We start from the raw sequence: 17920 nt of genomic DNA on the forward strand, positions 1-17920 counted from the left end.
CTGTAACGTTCTGGTCATCATCGTTTTTGAAGAAGTACGAACCAATGATTCCACCAGCCCATAAAGCGCATCAAACAGTCAGTTTTTCTGGATGTAACGGTGTTTCAACATACACTTGAGGATTAGCTTCACTCCAAATGCGGCAGTTTTGTTTGTTGACGTAGCCATTCAACCAGAAGTGCGCTTCATCGCTAAACAAAATAAAATGGACGTAGTGCGCGATACGTATTCCGCACAGAACCATTATTTTCGAAATAAAATTGCACTATTTGCAAGCGTTGTTCAGGCGTGAGTCTATTCATGATGAATTGCCAAACCAAACTGAGAATAAATCACTTGACAGCTGTTAAATCAAACGCCATCTTGAATTTTAATACCAACTTAAAGTTATATACCTCGAAAAAAACACCCTATATAAATAATGATTTTTTATGACCGGAATTGGAAGAGATTGATGTGGATTTTTAACAAATGGCGCTACAAGCTACGCAAGCAACGAAACAATCTTAATTTTGCAGGAAAAGTTTTCTGGCTGTGTTATTTTCCGAAAAGGTGATCACAATTGGCCACCGAGATCGTGTGATTTAACTCCTTTAGACTTTTTTTATTAGGGCTTTTATCAGAATGAATTGTTTTATTGGAAAACCCTCAATAAATATTCATAAATGAGCGCCCAGACCAGACTTGAGATTAGTAGGTACAATTCTCGATTTTTTTTTTGGTGTATAAGTTCCGGAAATTCGATTCGAGAGGTACGGCTAGGTGCTTTATGCAGTCTAGACGATAACAACTAACTGGAACAATTCCTATTGCATAATGGATGACTTCCAAAGCCCCTCGACCAAATTTTATCGCTCTCTCCGTATTTGCCAGAATATCCACATTAATAACAGCTTATAATCCTGGTGCGCGCCTACTCCTCGTGCGAAGCCCACTAGAGCGAAAAACATCGGTCAAAACGATCGTGTGCGGAAAATTTCCAATTCAAATAAGTAACGTGAATTATGATAACATGAAGGAATCGAATCATGTCAGTTCAAACGGACAAAAATCATATGTTGGCTCCGTTGAATTGAACAAAATTAACACTAATTCTAACACCGAAATGTTCGATTCGAATGAATCATTGTGCAGTGGTGTTTCTGGTGGGGCTGCTTGTTGTGGTGGACACTTATCATCTAGGAGATCTTCGGAAGAGTTCGATTCTAAAGGAGATATTTTCGACGTAAGTGGTATCATTAAGTTAATTAGTGAAATAGTGATGATTAGTGCCTTATTCAAATCAGTTTTTGAACTTTAGCGATTGCATAATCACATAATAGTGCGAAAACTAATGTTTTGTCATGAACCTAGGTACTGAAATTAATTTACATAGATATCAAAATTTCAGAATGTTGTGCCAAAACTTCCACTATCTGATATATCTTTCTGATATAGGTACAGGTTGGAGGTATAAATGAAAATGATAGTTTAATCATTTTAAGAAAAAAGTTCTATAAACATAGGCTCGCAAACGCTTTGTTTTCGAGATACAGGGTGTTAAAGTTTGATTTTTCTCAAGTTTTTTTCTCGTAGCACTTTTCCATCACAAGATATTCAACACAAATTTGGCATAGATATTCCAATTTGAAATTTACATCATGTAAATTTTTAATGCAAATCTACAACGTGGCCGCTTCTTTCCTCTAGAACTTTTTTTTTGATGGACCCCTGGTTGATAAGAAAGATGTTAAAAGAAATTTTGGTCCAGTACTACACTTTTTGTTTTCTTGTAGTTCTGTCATATCTGCTACCGATTTCGAGCAAAATTCTCTAGTAATCCTCAGGAAAATCCAAATGATTTCATTAGGAAAAATGAAAATCCTGTGTTTATATTGATTATATGTTAAACCAATCTGTAGCGAACATTAATAAAGTTTCGATAAACAATTATAATCATCACAAAAAAGTAGGCCTACAAAAAAAAAAAACCAGTACCTCGAAAACAAAGCATTCGCAGGCCCAGGACTTTTTTTCTTATAATTATCCAAGGAATGTTTGAATTTCCTTTGTACCTCCAATTTAGGAACACCCTGAATAAATTTTTTCTAGAAATACAATTCCAACTGAAAAAATATTGAAACTCAACGAAGAGAAATAAATTATCTAAAACTGTACAATTGAGAGTTAATAAATTGAATAAATAAATCATTATAAAAAAGACGACTTTTCGGATTTTTGTATTTTTAATACAATTTTTCCTCATAACTCTCTTTATTGTTCAAAAAAATTTACTGAATATACAAACTTATAACTTGTATATTCATTTGACCAACTTGCATTTGAGAATGAACACAGAAGTCTAACTAGAAGGAACTGTTAATTTATTCATTCATTCTATTGTTAACTCAATTGTACAGTTTTGGATAATTTAATTTTCCTTTGGTTGGTTTTGATATTTCGTCAGTTGGAATTGTATTTCTAGAAAAAAAAGTATCTATTACTTTATCAAGAAGCTCATGGCACAATATTGTCAAAATTCTGATATTTATATCAGATTGCTCTCATCAAGTAGATTCATTTGACCTTTGTAATTAATTACTAATAAAGAATCCTCAGTCTTTCACAGAGCCAAATTATATTTTGTAACCGAAATCATTCCATAATTGATTTCAATATTATATTGACACCAATAATATGAAGTTCTAATGAATCTTGCGACATCGTTCAGCAAGCATTTCGATGAGGCATTCTCCTTAGCTTCGAAATTCATTTTTTTTGAGAAATTTCGAAATAGGTATCACAAAAATTCCTTTTGACTTCTAATTCATAAGTTTTTTGTAGTGAATTGAAACAATTTTGTTGTTGAAGCGTGTATCGTTCAAATATTCAGTAATGACGTAGTTATAACTTGTCAAAAGATGACTGGTCCAAAAGTAACATCTGCCCAGTTAGCGGTCTTTTCAAAATGAAACCTTTTATTGGAAAACCCTATATCTGTTTTTTGCGAATATTATTCTTCTGCTTATAGTTATTGACGAAAGTACTCGAGTTTATTCAATAATTTCCAATAACTGGAGCTGGTACAGATAATAAAAGAGGTAATTACTAACCCGTTGATCTAATTATCTATAATAAACAGATAATCAATATCATTGAACTTTGGCTGTTTCAATGAAACCAGGAATGCATTTATACCATTGAATTTGATTATGAACCAGAGATCTTAATGAGCAATTAAGACTATCAAAACTGACAGTAGTAGAAAAAGAATAATCCAATACATGATGACTGCGTGAAATTTTGTGTTTCAGTTGATAGGTACTATTTTAATCACCTAATTAATGAAATTATTTTGAATTGATCGATTCAGTATAGAACTCACTTGAAATATTCAATATTCGAATAGTAGATAGATCGTAAAAATGAACAAATGCATGATTTCTCATTTGACTGACCTTCTCTGTCATTAAAAATGTATATTGAGATATTCTCGATTTCATCGTTTGTAGTTATTCTAACTCTGATCTACCAAGAAAGAATTATATCTTTCAACGATTCGACAGTTTATAAACAAGTCGTATGGAATAAATCAAAAATCAAACGGTTAAAATTATGAAGGTGGCCGAAATTCGTTCTGTTTATTATTCAAATTTTATATTGGCGAGTTCCATGGCTGTCCAGAACTCAATAATGTTTAGGTACTCAATGAATTTAGATTGGAATCTATTTCGATGTATGATGGGAATTAAGGGAAATAGTATGCTTGCATAAGTCAAATATTTAATGAAATAATTGGCGTTCACAGTAGAAACAAAGAAACAAATGACCATGGTGTCATGCTCCGTTTGTCTATGCTAATTCTCAATTTATTTTGCATTGGATTCTTCCTCATTTCTTGAATTCAAGAAGCTGCAAGTGAATTTCTTTTACCAGAGAAGTCTAAGAAACGTTATCAAGCAACGTATAAGTGGTGCCTAAAAATTAGCAACTCTGAAATCAGAGGAGAAAAAGTAGTTTTGAACAAAGATGAAAACTTTAGCAACCCAAGGCAAACCGGTATTTTATTGAAAGAAAATAAATCACAAACTCAAACTCAAAAATAAAAAAAATAGTAATTAAAAATAAACTTTTGTAGTGGAAAACACAATAATACACAACTGAGGAGGCAAGTTTCTTGACCAGCCAGGGACTTCATTGCTTCATTTGCAAACTGCGTCCTCGTCTGGTAAGTCTCACTTGCCTCCCTTAGAGTGTGAATAACTATTTCTATTTAGGATATTAATGTTTCAGTTGCCAGAATACTGTAGGGAAAGGTCAGGTTCCTTTTCAGGATTCAGCGAAGACCTAGCAGATACAGAACCTGTAGACATATTTCCTAGTCTACCAGACCATGTTTTGGAAGAGTTGGGACTCACCAGAGACCAAGCGAGGTGAGCAGAACTTCTTATGAAATTGTTTTACTGCCTGAGGATTGTCTTGACTCTATTTATATCATTAGGAAATTCTATTTCTTAGTTTCTCCAGCTGAAACTAGTTCCTCATTGAAATTAATTATGAAAGTTAGTGAAGATGAAGCATCAAGCAAATCATAAAAGGTTTTGTGAAGAAAAACCGACCTAGACAATCCTAGAAAAGTAGATAATTTCGGCACATAGGTCTCATCCTTAGACTATATTATAAGTATAGGGTGTTTTTTTTGAGGTATATAACTTTAAGTTGGCATTACTGTTCAAGATGGCGACCGATTTAACAGCTGTCAAGTGATTTATTCTCAGTTCAGTTTGGCAATTTATCATGAATAGACTCACGTCACGCCTGAACAACGCTTGCAAATAGTGCCCAAAATGAGATTGCCGTTGTTCCCGATTTTCATAAGCGAATTTTGTTTAGCGATGAAGCGCACTTCTAGTTGAATGGCTACGTCAACAAACAAAACTGCCGCATTTGGTGTGAAGCTAATCCTCAAGTGTATGTAGAAACACCGTTACATTCAGCAAAACTGACTGTTTGGTGCGCTTTATGGGCTGGTGGAATCATTGGTCCGTACTTCTTCAAAAACGATGATGGCCAGAACGTTACAGTCAATGGTGATCGGTATAGAGCCATGATTACTAACTTTTTCATTCCTGAATTGAACAAACATGAAGTCCAGGAGCTGTGGTTCCAACAACACGGCGCAACATGCCACACAGCTCGTGCCACAATCGATTTATTGAAAGACACGTTTGGTGACCGCCTAATTTCACGTTTTGGACCTGTGAATTGGCCTCCAAGATCTTGTGATTTAACACTGCTAGACTACTTTCTGTGGGGCTATGTGAAGTCATTGGTCTAAGCGGATAAGCCACAAACCCTTGACCATTTGGAAGACAACATTCGCCTTGTATTTGCCGATATACGGCCACAAATGTTGGAAAAAGTAATCGAAAATTGGACGTCCAGATTGGACTACATCCGAGTCAGCCGTGGCGGTCATATGCCAGAAATCATATTTAAAATGTAATGCCACAAGATTATCTTGCTGATAAAAGAATTCATGTCAATCGAATAATCCATCGTTATTTTATTGCAATTTAAAGTTCTATAGCTTTAAAAAAAAACACCCTTTATCTAAGGTCTCGTTGTCATTCATCATAGTTTAAAACTATCTAAAAATTTTCAATTTCCACTTCTTAGAAAGCTTCAAACAGAGGAAGAAATGGAACAACGCTTTGCCACCCTCTCCTTAGCCTTCTCCATAGACTCAAACACAATAACAGTCCGATGTGAAAGGCAGAGAAGATACAGGAATCAAACTGAGGATAATCTAGCTGAAGAGATTGGAAGACTGACACAAAGGGTGAACAATTTGACCAAATTATGCGTGAATATGGAAACTACAGAATTGCTAGCTTCGTTGCTGGCGCAGATAGAGGTTGTAACAAACGCATCCACCTTGGCGGCATCATCTGCTGAGAGATATGGTGCTGTTCAGCATGAGGAGAGACTATCTGAGGCGGTAAAGTTGATGATTGACTACGTGAATCTACTGAAGCAGCAAAGGGATCTAAGTCGTAAGCAGTTGCAATACACGAAGTGAGTAAAATATTTAAACCATGAACGTTTGAATTTATACAGGGTGTTCCTGAATTGTAGGTATAAACGAGAATGAGAGATTGCTTGGATGATTTTGGGAAAAACGTCCTATAAACATGGGATCGGAAAAGCTTTGTACTTCCAATTTAGGAACACCCTGTGTAAGCATAATATGTGCAGGGTGCAGGGATTCACGGCTTGACTTGATATTCAAGCTATTTGGCTTGAGCTTGACTTGAAATCAACTCAAGTTCAAGTCAAGTAGTAGTTTTTCAATGTGAAGTCAAGTACTTAGGAAATAAATACTTGACATTGAAAAACTACTGCTCGACATGAACTTGAGTTGATTTCAAGTCAAGCTCAAGCTAAATAGCTTGAATATCAATCCAAGCCGTGAATCCCTAGCTGGGTGTTCTAGAAGCTCTATGACAAACTTTGACAGATGATGCACTCATTCTGAACATTTTTGAAACCCTTAATATTACCTGAAACTGTTTTATGATTTGTGTTAACAGCATTATAATGACTTTCAGAAAAATGTTACAGAGTAGTACTAGAGGAGAAAATTCACCAAAACATGAGAGAGGAATTCATATTGCAGAATTTTCGACCAAAAGAAGAGCTAGTATAGCACTAGCTACGCTACCAGAACAAAGGAATTCGGAAAAAAGTTTTTTGAGGAGGACTTCTGAACTGACCTTTAGGACAAGTGCCATACAAAAATTGGCCAGACCAAGTCGCATGGAGTAAGATACTTAATTTATCGAAACTTTGACTGCAAATTCTCACAACTTAAAGTAATGAATTCTAACAATTTCAATATGCTGTTGAAGCGTTTATTGTTCCATTTCTAGCAATGGCGTACTTTTTACTTGTCAGTTGTCAAATGTCAAAAGATGACAGCTTCCTAAGTGACAGCATCCGAGATATCGGCTATTCAAATTTAAACCCCTTATTGGAAAATCCTTTAGTTGCTTTTGTCGTTGTTTCTATTTCATTTCAAATTTTATAACATTTTATGTTATAGCTTGGGGGTTGATCTGAACAAAATAAAAGAAGGCATGGTGGATGGAAATACTTATGACTTCTGCGATTCTCAAAGTGAGAAGAATACAACAAGCTGTGATAATTCTGATGAACCTGACAATGAAGAAGAAGAAGTCTGTACAAGGTTGAAACCAGAACTATTCATTACGAAATCAATAAATTACACCTTTTTTTTCGTTTCAGAATACAAAAGAAAAATTGCTTCGATTCTCTCCAAAATAATATCATGAATACCTATCAACGTTGGAATGAAGAGGGATACCTATCGCAAATATTCCAAGTTTGTTCTACATTTTGTTTTTGTTTCGCTTTAATAATTATGTCAGATGTATTATTCGAATTGGAACTTAGTAAAACATAGTTTGTAGTATCATATTCGAATAAAGATGGTTATCGATTTTAATTTTTTTGTTTTTTTTTCCACCTCAGATAACTACTTGTCCTATCTTCTTTGAATCAAACAAATACTTACGAGAGGGTTGATAACTAAAAAAGCCATGACTTAGATCCTAATCTTTTTCAAGAAGGACTGGACACCTGGGAAAATTCCAGACATTTCATTCAAATCTAACAGGCCAATTGAAAAGTCCCCGGTCTACCATAGTAAAACACATTTTTTTGTCAAAATTCGATTTTATTATTCAACATAGTTGACTTCGAGGGCGATACAGCGATTATAGCGTTCTTTCAACTTTTCGATACCATTTTTGTAAAGGATGTTTTTTTTAGAGCTTTAGAACTTTAAATTGCAATAAAACAACGATGGATTATGCGATTGACATGAATTTTATTTATCCGCAAGATTATCTTGTGGCATTACATTTTAAATGTGATTTCTGGCATATGACCACCACGGCTGGCTCGGATGTAGTCCAATCTGGACGTCCAATTTTCGATCACTTTTTCCAACATTTGTGGCCGTATATCGGCAATAACACGGCGAATGTTGTCTTCCAAATGGTCAAGGGTTTGTGGCTTATCCGCATAGACCAATGACTTTACATAGCCCCACAGAAAGTAGTCTAGCGGTGTTAAATCACAAGATCTTTGAGGCCAATTCACAGGTCCAAAACGTGAAATTAGGCGGTCACCAAACGTGTCTTTCAATAAATCGATTGTGGCACGAGCTGTGTGACATGTTGCGCCGTCTTGTTGGAACCACAGCTCCTGGACATCATGGTTGTTCAATTCAGGAATGAAAAAGTTAGTAATCATGGCTCTATACCGATCACCATTGACTGTAACGTTCTGGTCATCATCGTTTTTGAAGAAGTACGGACCAATGATTCCACCAGCTCTTAAAGAGCACCAAACAGTCAGTTTTTCAGGATGTAACGATGTTTCGACATACACTTGAGGATTAGCTTCACTCCAAATGCGGCAGTTTTGTTTGTTGACGTAGTCATTCAACCAGAAGTGCGCTTCATCGCTAAACAAAATAAAATAGACGTAGTGCGCGATACGTATTCCGCACAGAACCATTATTTTCGAAATAAAATTGCACTATTTGCAAGCGTTGTTCAGGCGTGAGTCTATTCATGATGAATTGTCAAACCAAACTGAGAATAAATCACTTGACAGCTGTCAAATCGGTCGTCATCTTGAACAGTATAATGCCAACTTAAAGTTATATACCTCGAAAAAAAACACCCTAAACTAACTGAAATAATATGGATTTAATACAAGCACCGCCATCTGCGCATTAGACCGGGGACTTCTCAATTGGCCTAATATTGCGATCTAGCATCCGGTTATTGAAAACATGATCTTATACTTCGATTTGTTTATTGTGTCATTTGTTGACATAGCAGAAAAATTCACAGTCTTTATGTTTTCCACGTTCTTGATCATAGATTGAAGAAATTCCAAGACCCCGTCTACCAATCGATGATTGTCAGTACACCGTGTATACATATTATGTACAGATAAAAATCAAAAGGCAATAAGTTTGAAGATTTTTTAAAAACATTTTATTATACATCTTAATCATCAACATAAAATAAATGACATTGGGGTTTTAGGTACAAAATTTTTGGTATTAACGATATTTTTCTTAAACTAAGGTATCTAACATTTCTTTGGTATTGTGGTTTTTGTGATTGAAAGAGTGGGGAAGGTAATTTTGACTGATTTTGTTCACAGGATGCCTCTGATGTTTTGCACTGAAGAGCAAAGCTTGAAGCATCTCATACTCCTCTTCTTCTTTCATTATGTCTTTATGGAGATTCTCCAGAAAATGTCTTCTGCTATTTATCAGTTCGTTGGTTTCCTCCAGAACTACTTCATAATGTTGCATTTCACAAGCACTCTTCGCCATTTCTGTCCTAAGACTGGTCAAAGATTCGGTAACCTCTTCAGTAACATTTTTATACTTCTCGTACTTTTTAAGATTCACCTCTAACCTCACCAGGCATTCTTCTTGCTTCATAAGCTGTTTGTTCACTTTGGAAATTTTTTTCAACAGTTCTTGATGCTCCTTTAATCCTGATATACTAACATTAGAACTCGAATCGTCATCTTTGATGTCTTCTGGGTGAAACTCTTCGGAAGACGGTGAAAACCTTTCCAAGGCATTCTGAAAGAAAGTTAGTATTAATTAATACACTGCGCAAAAAAATTAACGCACATTATGGAAATCTCAAATTTATTCTACAACTGAAGGTGTTCTCAATGATAATTATTTTTATCAGAATTATGCATGCATATGTTATCCACTTTCAACGCTTTTCTTCAATACAGATGTTTTTTCCCAGCAGGAATAAAAAAAGATGAGATTATCAGATTTTGAATGTATTGGCTCCATTCTGAAATCAGTTGTTCTCGATCAATTCTAGTGATCAATAGTTTTTCTTTCGTTTGATTTTCTACAACTCGATCGCTATGCAACGCGAAACACGCAATTTGATCCAAGAGGAATGTGCCCAAGCGGTAGTTTTGCGAGAAGAAGGGTGGACATACACAGGAATTGCAGAAAGGTTTAGAGTTTCCCATACAAGTGTGTCCAGAATGTTGCAGCGATTCAGGGAGACAGGTATGAATGTCCGAAGACCAGGACAGGGTAGACCACGGGTAACAACTGCCATTCAAGAACGTTACTTGAGAGTTTCTTCGTTGAGACAAAGGTTTGCAACCGCTCGCCTCCTTCGAAATCAGCTTGAGCAAACTTATGGGGTGCAAATTAGCACTCAGACAATAAGAAATCGCCTCAGAGAATATGATTTAAGGCCTCGTGTCGCGGAAAGAGGTCCAGCTTTTACCCCAGCCCATCGAAGGGCGCGTTTGGATTTTGCGAGAGAGCATATCCATTGGGAAGAGGCTGATTGAGAAAGAGTTCTCTTCACAGAATGGCCAGCAAGAAGTCCAGATTCAATGCGATTGAGCAGGTTTGGGACAACCTCAATAGAAGGCTGAGAAGTTCAGAAAATCATCCAGCTACTCTTAATGACTTAGGAATCCAACTCAGAGAAATCTGGGAAGGATTAGATCAGAACATTTTAAGATCACTCATTTTGAGTATGAACCGTCGTTGCCGAGCTGTAATTAACGCAAGGGGTGGAAATACCAAGTATTAAATCACTTATCAGCAATCCATTATTTTGAAAATTGTTTATTTCTCTTCTTTCACATAAGATTCGGTGAAATCCTGAATTTTTCTTCCGTTTAATGTTCAAAACCTTCCCGAGAGAACATAAAAAATAAGTTATAAAGTCAATGTAGAGTTAACTTTCATTAAAATTGAGATTTTCAGAATGTGCGTTAATTTTTTTGCGCAGTGTACATTGATGTTGAATTATAGGCAATCTTGCTTGAAGCCTCCACAGTGAATGAATGATGATTTCACCATTTCTGTAATCTTGGAAGAACATAACTTTTGAATTGCTCACCTCTGACTTAGGCTTTTTGATGTTGTTAGATTGCTCGCTATCTCCTTCTGTAACCACGCCACTGTCACTGTTTTTGTCGGTAATGACATGTTCCTCCTGGTCTGGATTGACAGCGTCAGGAAGTCCTTTCAGGTAAGTTTCCAGAAGGTAGTTGCTGCCATGTTTTCTTACTCGTGCCTTATGCGTTTTGTCTTCAAGGTATCCAATCTGATGTTCACTATGCCTGTGAAATAATATCATTATGCAATTTTAGAAATTTAACTATGAAGGAATGAAAATAAAGCTAACATTCTTTATTAGAGGCAAGAAAGATGCATAAATTAAGTGTTACACCCACCTCAATTTTTTGAGTTGCCTTCTTATCACTTCTCCTTGTGCTAAAACTAATTTCAATAATTCTTCTGTATTCGAGGGTTCTTTGTCATTTTGTAAAGTTGTTAGTCTCTTAGGATGGATCGTTTTCCATGAATTTTTATCTGACCATGTGGCTGAGTCCGCTCTTCGTAGTCTTCTCTTGCATGTTCTATCATTTTTTATTCTTCGAAGAGATATTTTTATCTGAAGAAGAGTTTTATTAAAATTTGGTGAAATAGCAACCATTACATTTAAAATGAATTGTATTAATTGAAAGATTAAATTACTTCTGATGAAAATGTATCTTACTTCTTCTTGAGCGGACGACCAAGCATTCCAAATGTCAAGAATTCTTGAGTTTGGGTCGAGTGGTTGTTCAACTCCTCTCCATCTTTCTGTTATGTGATATTCTTCTGGTTCACCAATGTGTTTCACCTAGAAAAAAAAGTTCTACTAGTTTTCCTTCTACTAAGTTCTTAGCTCTATCTGGTTACATGATTTAGTTCACAAGTTCTCTTTCATTTTAATATAATAACGGGTGTTTTTTTCGAGGTATATAACTTTAAGTTGGCATTACTGTTCAAGATGGCGACCGATTTTACAGCTGTCAACTGATTTATTCTCAGTTTGGTATGGCAATTTATCATGAATAGACTCACGCCTGAACGACGCTTGCAAATAGTGCAATTTCATTTCGAAAATAATGGTTCTGTGCGGAATACGTTTCGCGCACTACGTCCATTTCATTTTGTTTAGCGATGAAGCGCACTTCTGGTTGAATGGCTACGTCAACAAACAAAACTGCCGCATTTGGAGTGAAGCTAATCCTCAAGTGTATGTCGAAACACCGTTACATCCAGAAAAACTGAGCTTGGAGCGCTTTATGGGCTGGTGGATTCATTGGTCCTTACTTCTTCAAAAACTATGATGGCCAGAACGTTACAGTCAATGGTGATCGGTATAGAGCCATGATTACTAACTTTTTCATTCCTGAATTGAACAACCATGATGTCCAGGAGCTGTGGTTCCAACAAGACGGCGCAACATGTCACACAGCTCGTGCCACAATCGATTTATTGAAAGCCACGTTTGGTGACCGCCTAATTTCACGTTTTGGACCTGTGAATTGGCCTCCAAGATCTTGTGATTTAACACCGCTAGACTACTTCCTGTGGGGCTATGTAAAGTCATTGGTCTATGCGGATAAGCCACAAACCCATTAAAATTTGGAAGACAACATTCGCCGTGCTATTGCCGATATACGGCCACAAATGTTGGAAAAAGTCATCGAAAATTGGACGTCCAGATTGGACTACATCCGAGCCAGCCGTGGCGGTCATATGCCAGAAATCATATTTAAAATGTAATGCCACAAGATTATCTTGCGGATAAATAAAATTCATGTCAATTGAATAATCCATCGTTGTTTTATTGCAATTTAAAGTTATATAGCTCTAAAAAAACACCCTTTAAAACCTTAAATAGAAATAGACTGATAGTTATTTATGGAGCACTAGTCTAGCATGCCAAAGCAGATCTCACAGATCTCATCTTGTGATAGAAGGTCTTGGTGCGAACCCTATTCAAATCTAAATTTGAAAAAATCTAATTCGTTGGACATTCATTCAATCTCAAACATTCGTTTATTCAATAACAGACAAAAAAATTTATTTGCCTACTTACTTTTTGTTTTTCGTTATGTATGAGAACCTGGACTATTTCTTGACATGTCGTTTCTGGAATGATCCCTGACACCCATCTTTGTTCTCCCCTGACCCAAATAGGAATTTCTTCTGTACTACACTCACTTTCATCACTGTCCGAGTCTTCAATGTTTGTTATATTCTTGATATCTTCTAACCACATCATTTTTGTAGACGTACCTGAAATAGAACGGTCAGAATGAGGATTCAAAGTTTATTTATTCACAATTAACAATTAATTTTCACATAATAATTATGTTGAATACAATCGGATATGGATCTTTCATATGTTTAAAGATATTTTGGTTTTTCATAAATTGGAGGGTCTTTGAGAAATTCTATACTAGACGAACCCAAGTAGTTTCTGACTTTTTGATGATCATTGGAAACTCTCATTTTGAACACCCAGTAAAGTTCTCAATAATTATCTAAGAGTCAGTACTGATTCTTCACTTTCAAGTTATTAGGGTTTTCCAAAAAACTATAAGTTTTAAGCATATGAAACTTTGAACAAACTTGGGTTCTTTGAAAGAAAAAAAAAGGGAAAATAATTCACAATTGTCTTCGTCAATTCCGAATAAAAATGATTTAACTCTTCAAACCATTCAGTATTACCTACACCGGAATGTTTTCATGAATAAATAAATACCGTAATGTGAGATATCTGAAGTTAAGAACTTCTACTTCTACGTGTTTCCGGTAGGATGTATACATGCTGAGAATTCCTCAAAGGTCCCCACATTTATTGACGATCTCATAATTCAAAGAACATGGTTGATTGACAAGAAAAACTCTATCCATTTGTCTCAGTAAAGATCGTATCTATATGAGAAAATCTATTTTAGACCTCGGTCTATAAAATGAAGATAATGGTATAAATTGGAAGATAGCACAGAAACTCTCTTTGCTTCGTGCGAACTGTCAAGCGGTTCATATAATTAGAACACTGAAAATTGAAGAAGAATATTGGAAAAGAAATACCGAATATTTCTGTGACAACAGAGCTTAGATTGAGATCTGAACAGTTAAAACTAAACAGTTAAAACTGAACAGTTAAAAATAACATTTAAAATAGAACGGAACAGTTAAAACTGAACAGTTGAAAAGAACAGTTAAAACTGAACAGTTAAAATAGAACGGAACAGTTAAAACTGAACAGTTGAGAAGAACAGTTAAAACTGCACAGTTGAAAAGAACAGTTAAAACTGAACAGTTAAACAGAACAGTTAAAACTGAACAGTTAAAATAGAACAGTTAAAACTGAACAGTTGAAAAGAACAGTTAAAATTGAACAAATAAAAAGAACAGTTAAAACTGAACAGTTAAAACAGAACAATTAAAACTGAACAGTTGAGAAGAACAGTTAAAACTGAACAGTTAAGAAGAACAGTTGAAACTGAACACTTGAAAAGAACAGTTGAAAAAGAATAGTTAAAAAAACAGTTAAAACTGATATGTACAATTAAAAGGGAACAATTCACAAGAACAAGAATTGTTTCGGAAATTTTTACTGTTCTGTTTTAACTCTTAACACGCTGTATATAAAAGTTTTTCAAGCTTTGTGCTTGACCAGATTTATAAACATTACTAGCAGAACATCGAAAAAAGAATGACATGCAACTACGTGAACTCAGCTTCTGTTTTTGGCACTCGTTGATTTATGCACTCTTGGATAAATGTGGCCTCTAAGGGCTCAAGAATGAACAAGCGCTTCATTGCATGTTATTGCTTTTCTGGTTTTCTCCATTTATAATGAAATAGCAGTGTAACTAATGGAAAATTTTCATCAAAGTGACAGGAGAATGTGTCGATATGCTTATATGAAGCTTAAATTTTTTTTTACACGTGACAGATTTCTTCTGCCTTGGCTACAGGATGCCAAAGATTAAATTAGTCTGTATCTATTTCCAATTAGTACGCTAGGAAACTACTGTTTGTAGAGTTGACTCGTTTCAAAAAGGAATTTCTCATCAGGCTAGAAATCTTGTAACAAGTTTTCATAAATTATGTATTAAAAGTTGCATTTTTACCATAATAATGTTTTTAAGCTTGACGCACTTGAACACACGTGAAGATCCGCAATTTGCATTTTCTGACTAAATAGTAATAAGTTAACGGAAATGGAGTTCAGATAGGTTAGTTGAAGAGCAGTGTGGTGAGTATACGAGGTTGTACAGAAAAGTAACGAGACTGATTTTTATTCACTTTAAGTTTTTACTAAATTGCAGGTTTTATTTTGTTTATATATTACATTTAATTCACAATTTCATGTAAAATTTTAGTACACAGGGTGTTTCTGAATTGGAGGAACAAAACAATAGAAAATGAGAGATTCTCTAGATGATTTTAAGAAAGAAAATTTCTAGAAAGGCTCTATGAGTAAAAAACCTGAAAAATTCATACCTAAACACTCTGTATCTCGAAAACAAAGCGTTTGTGTTGATAGAACTTTTTCAAGGATTCTCTCATTTTCCTCCTGCCCTCAATTTAGGAAAACCCTGTTCATATCGTATGTAGAACTATTTAATTTAAATTCTGTCATCAAAAGAGAATGCGTTGATTGAAAATTCCCCAAACAAATCGTTCAGAATTATGAATAAAAGTAATCCTATCAATTTCATAAGTGTATCAGGGACGAAATTTGCATGTTTAATAAAATTGCACGATAGGTTATGCAAAACACCCAATGAATTTATGACTTAATTTAATTTAACTACACATTTTATTTACAACTCAACTAATGGAAATGTCAGTGTTGTAAAGCGTTGACAGAATGATTTATCCGCAGAATAATCTATCAAAAAGTAAGGATTTTCTGAACTTGTAGATATTAGCATTAAAATTTACTTAGACTCAGATATTCATGAATATTTTCAAATATGAAATTGAGGAGAAAATTTCATAATCAATTGCGAAGATGTGACTGAAATTATCATTTTTCTGCCCGCCATCTAGGCAGCTGTCACTTTTAAGGCTGTCATTTTTTAACATTTGATAAGTAAAACCTACGCCATTACTAAAAATAGAACGATACACGCTTTGAAGCACCTTCTCGACCGGCAATAGTGAAACTTGAGGAAAAATTAAGCTGTTGGGACAAGTTAGTGATGTGAAGAATCGAAACCGTGTGCGTCGCTCAAGAACAAATGAGAATATTGCCTGTAGACCTTACCCTTGCAGAAAAAAAGGTTGATGCAATTGTGAATGAAACCTCTTATTGGAAAACGCTCCACAAAGCATTAAGTTTGTTGTTTAGCATCATCTCTGGAGATTCCATGTCTGCAGTAAGACAGGTATAAGAGTTCCAATATTACCTTGATGCTCTCGAGTATTATTTACTTCGCCGTTTAACTTTCAACCATTAATTTATCCATAATCACTATATCCGGACTGACTTTTAATTTTAGATCTCACCGAAGAAGAGAAACAGTAGCCAAGAGTAAACATCAGAGTTTGCGTGTCTTAGTCCAAGGTTATGGATGGCTGATGATCGCATGGTAATGGATCTGATACTCAGATACTCTCGTGTTGAATTCACTACATGTTTCAAATGGTCGATTATTTCCACAAAAAACGAATTAACATTCAAAAAACCATTAAGCATGATAATATCCATGAAATTTTTCGAAAAAAGTGGCCTACGTCAAAAAGTAATCGAAATAATTAGCCTGATACTCGTGCTGAATTTTAGGAGGATCTTTATCTGAAGGGTGTTTTTTTTAGAGCTATAGAACTTTAAATTGCAATAAAACAACGATGGATTATTCGATTGACATGAATTTTATTTATCCGCAAGATAATCTTGTGGCATTACATTTTAAATATGATTTCTGGCATATGACCGCCACGGCTGGCTCGAATGTAGTCCAGTCTGGACGTCCAATTTTCGATGACTTTTTCCAACATTTGTGCCCGTATATCGGCAATAACACGGTGAATGTTGTCTTTCAAATGGTCAAAGGTTTGTGGCTTATCCGCATAGATCAATGACTTTACATAGCCCCACAGAAAGTAGTCTAGCGGTGTTAAATTACAAGATCTTGGAGGCCAATTCACAGGTCCAAAACGTGAAATTAGGCGGTCACCAAACATGTCTCTCAATAAATCGATTGTGGTACGAGCTGTGTGACATGTTGCGCCGTCTTGTTGGAACCACAGCTCCTGGACATCATGGTTGTTCAATTCATCAATTCACCATTGACTGTAACGTTCTGGCCATCGTCGTTTTTGAAGAAGTACGGACCAATGATTCCACCAGCCCATAAAGCGCACCAAACAGTCAGTTTTTCTGGATGTAACGGTGTTTCGACATACACTTGAGGATTAGCTTCACTCCAAATGCGGCAGTTTTGTTTGTTGACGTAGCCATTCAACCAGAAGTGCGCTTCATCGCTAAACAAAATAAAATGGACGTAGTGCGCGATACGTATTCCGCACAGAACCATTATTTTCGAAATAAAATTGCACTACTTGCAAGCGTTGTTCAGGCGTGAGTTCATGATGAATTGCCAAACCAAACCGAGAATAAATCACTTGACAGCTGTTAAATCGGTTGTCATCTTGAACATAAATGCCAACTTAAAGTTATATACCTCGAAAAAAAAACACCCTTTACCTACCTATGGTTCTGTGGAAGTCGCATGAATGAACGAGCGCTCATAAGCTCCTGAAGCCAAGTCAAAGTGTCTTATATTTTCTCTGATGAATAAGTAGAGATTTCAAATAACATGCCTAACTGCAGGGAATACTTCAATAGAGCTTGTCATGGGCAGAAATACTTATGATATTACTTCCAATAAAAGCAAATATGCCAGTGATAAAACCCAACGGTATTACTGGTAACCTTCATTATTAACGAAAAATAACGTTATATCT

The 17920-nt window shown here is 35.4% G+C and overlaps 2 protein-coding genes across 8 annotated transcripts in view; one reads left to right on the plus strand and one right to left on the minus strand.

The window, feature by feature from the left end:
* The first annotated feature begins 800 nt into the window (after positions 1 to 800).
* On the plus strand, positions 801 to 7507 carry LOC123683805. 2 transcript variants are annotated; one of them, XM_045622714.1, is made up of 7 exons: positions 801 to 1225; positions 4118 to 4207; positions 4257 to 4412; positions 5659 to 6057; positions 6591 to 6803; positions 7085 to 7228; positions 7288 to 7507. In XM_045622714.1, exons 3-7 carry the CDS (start codon positions 4264 to 4266, stop codon positions 7463 to 7465), a joined length of 1083 nt encoding a protein of 360 aa, XP_045478670.1. In that variant the 5' UTR covers positions 801 to 1225; positions 4118 to 4207; positions 4257 to 4263; the 3' UTR covers positions 7466 to 7507. The 2 variants fall into 2 exon arrangements, with proteins under 2 accessions (XP_045478670.1, XP_045478669.1); XM_045622713.1 differs by lacking the exon at positions 4118 to 4207 and having other exon boundaries at positions 807 to 1225; positions 4273 to 4412.
* Positions 7508 to 9051: 1544 nt separating this feature from the next.
* LOC123683809 (ras association domain-containing protein 10-like) overlaps positions 9052 to 17920 on the minus strand; it is a 49091-nt gene continuing 40222 nt past the window's right edge. For all 6 annotated transcript variants that reach the window (XM_045622724.1, XM_045622726.1, XM_045622725.1 and 3 more), the window contains 5 exons: positions 13026 to 13225; positions 11652 to 11777; positions 11326 to 11546; positions 10989 to 11211; positions 9052 to 9679 (listed from right to left, as the gene is read on the minus strand). In XM_045622724.1, coding sequence (XP_045478680.1) covers positions 9158 to 9679; positions 10989 to 11211; positions 11326 to 11546; positions 11652 to 11777; positions 13026 to 13211 — 1278 coding nt within the window. In that variant the 5' untranslated portion in view covers positions 13212 to 13225 and the 3' untranslated portion in view covers positions 9052 to 9157. The remainder of the gene's footprint in view (positions 9680 to 10988; positions 11212 to 11325; positions 11547 to 11651; positions 11778 to 13025; positions 13226 to 17920) is intronic.

This window comes from Harmonia axyridis, chromosome 7 (genome assembly GCF_914767665.1).
Source record: "Harmonia axyridis chromosome 7, icHarAxyr1.1, whole genome shotgun sequence".
NCBI lineage: Eukaryota > Metazoa > Arthropoda > Insecta > Coleoptera > Coccinellidae > Harmonia > Harmonia axyridis.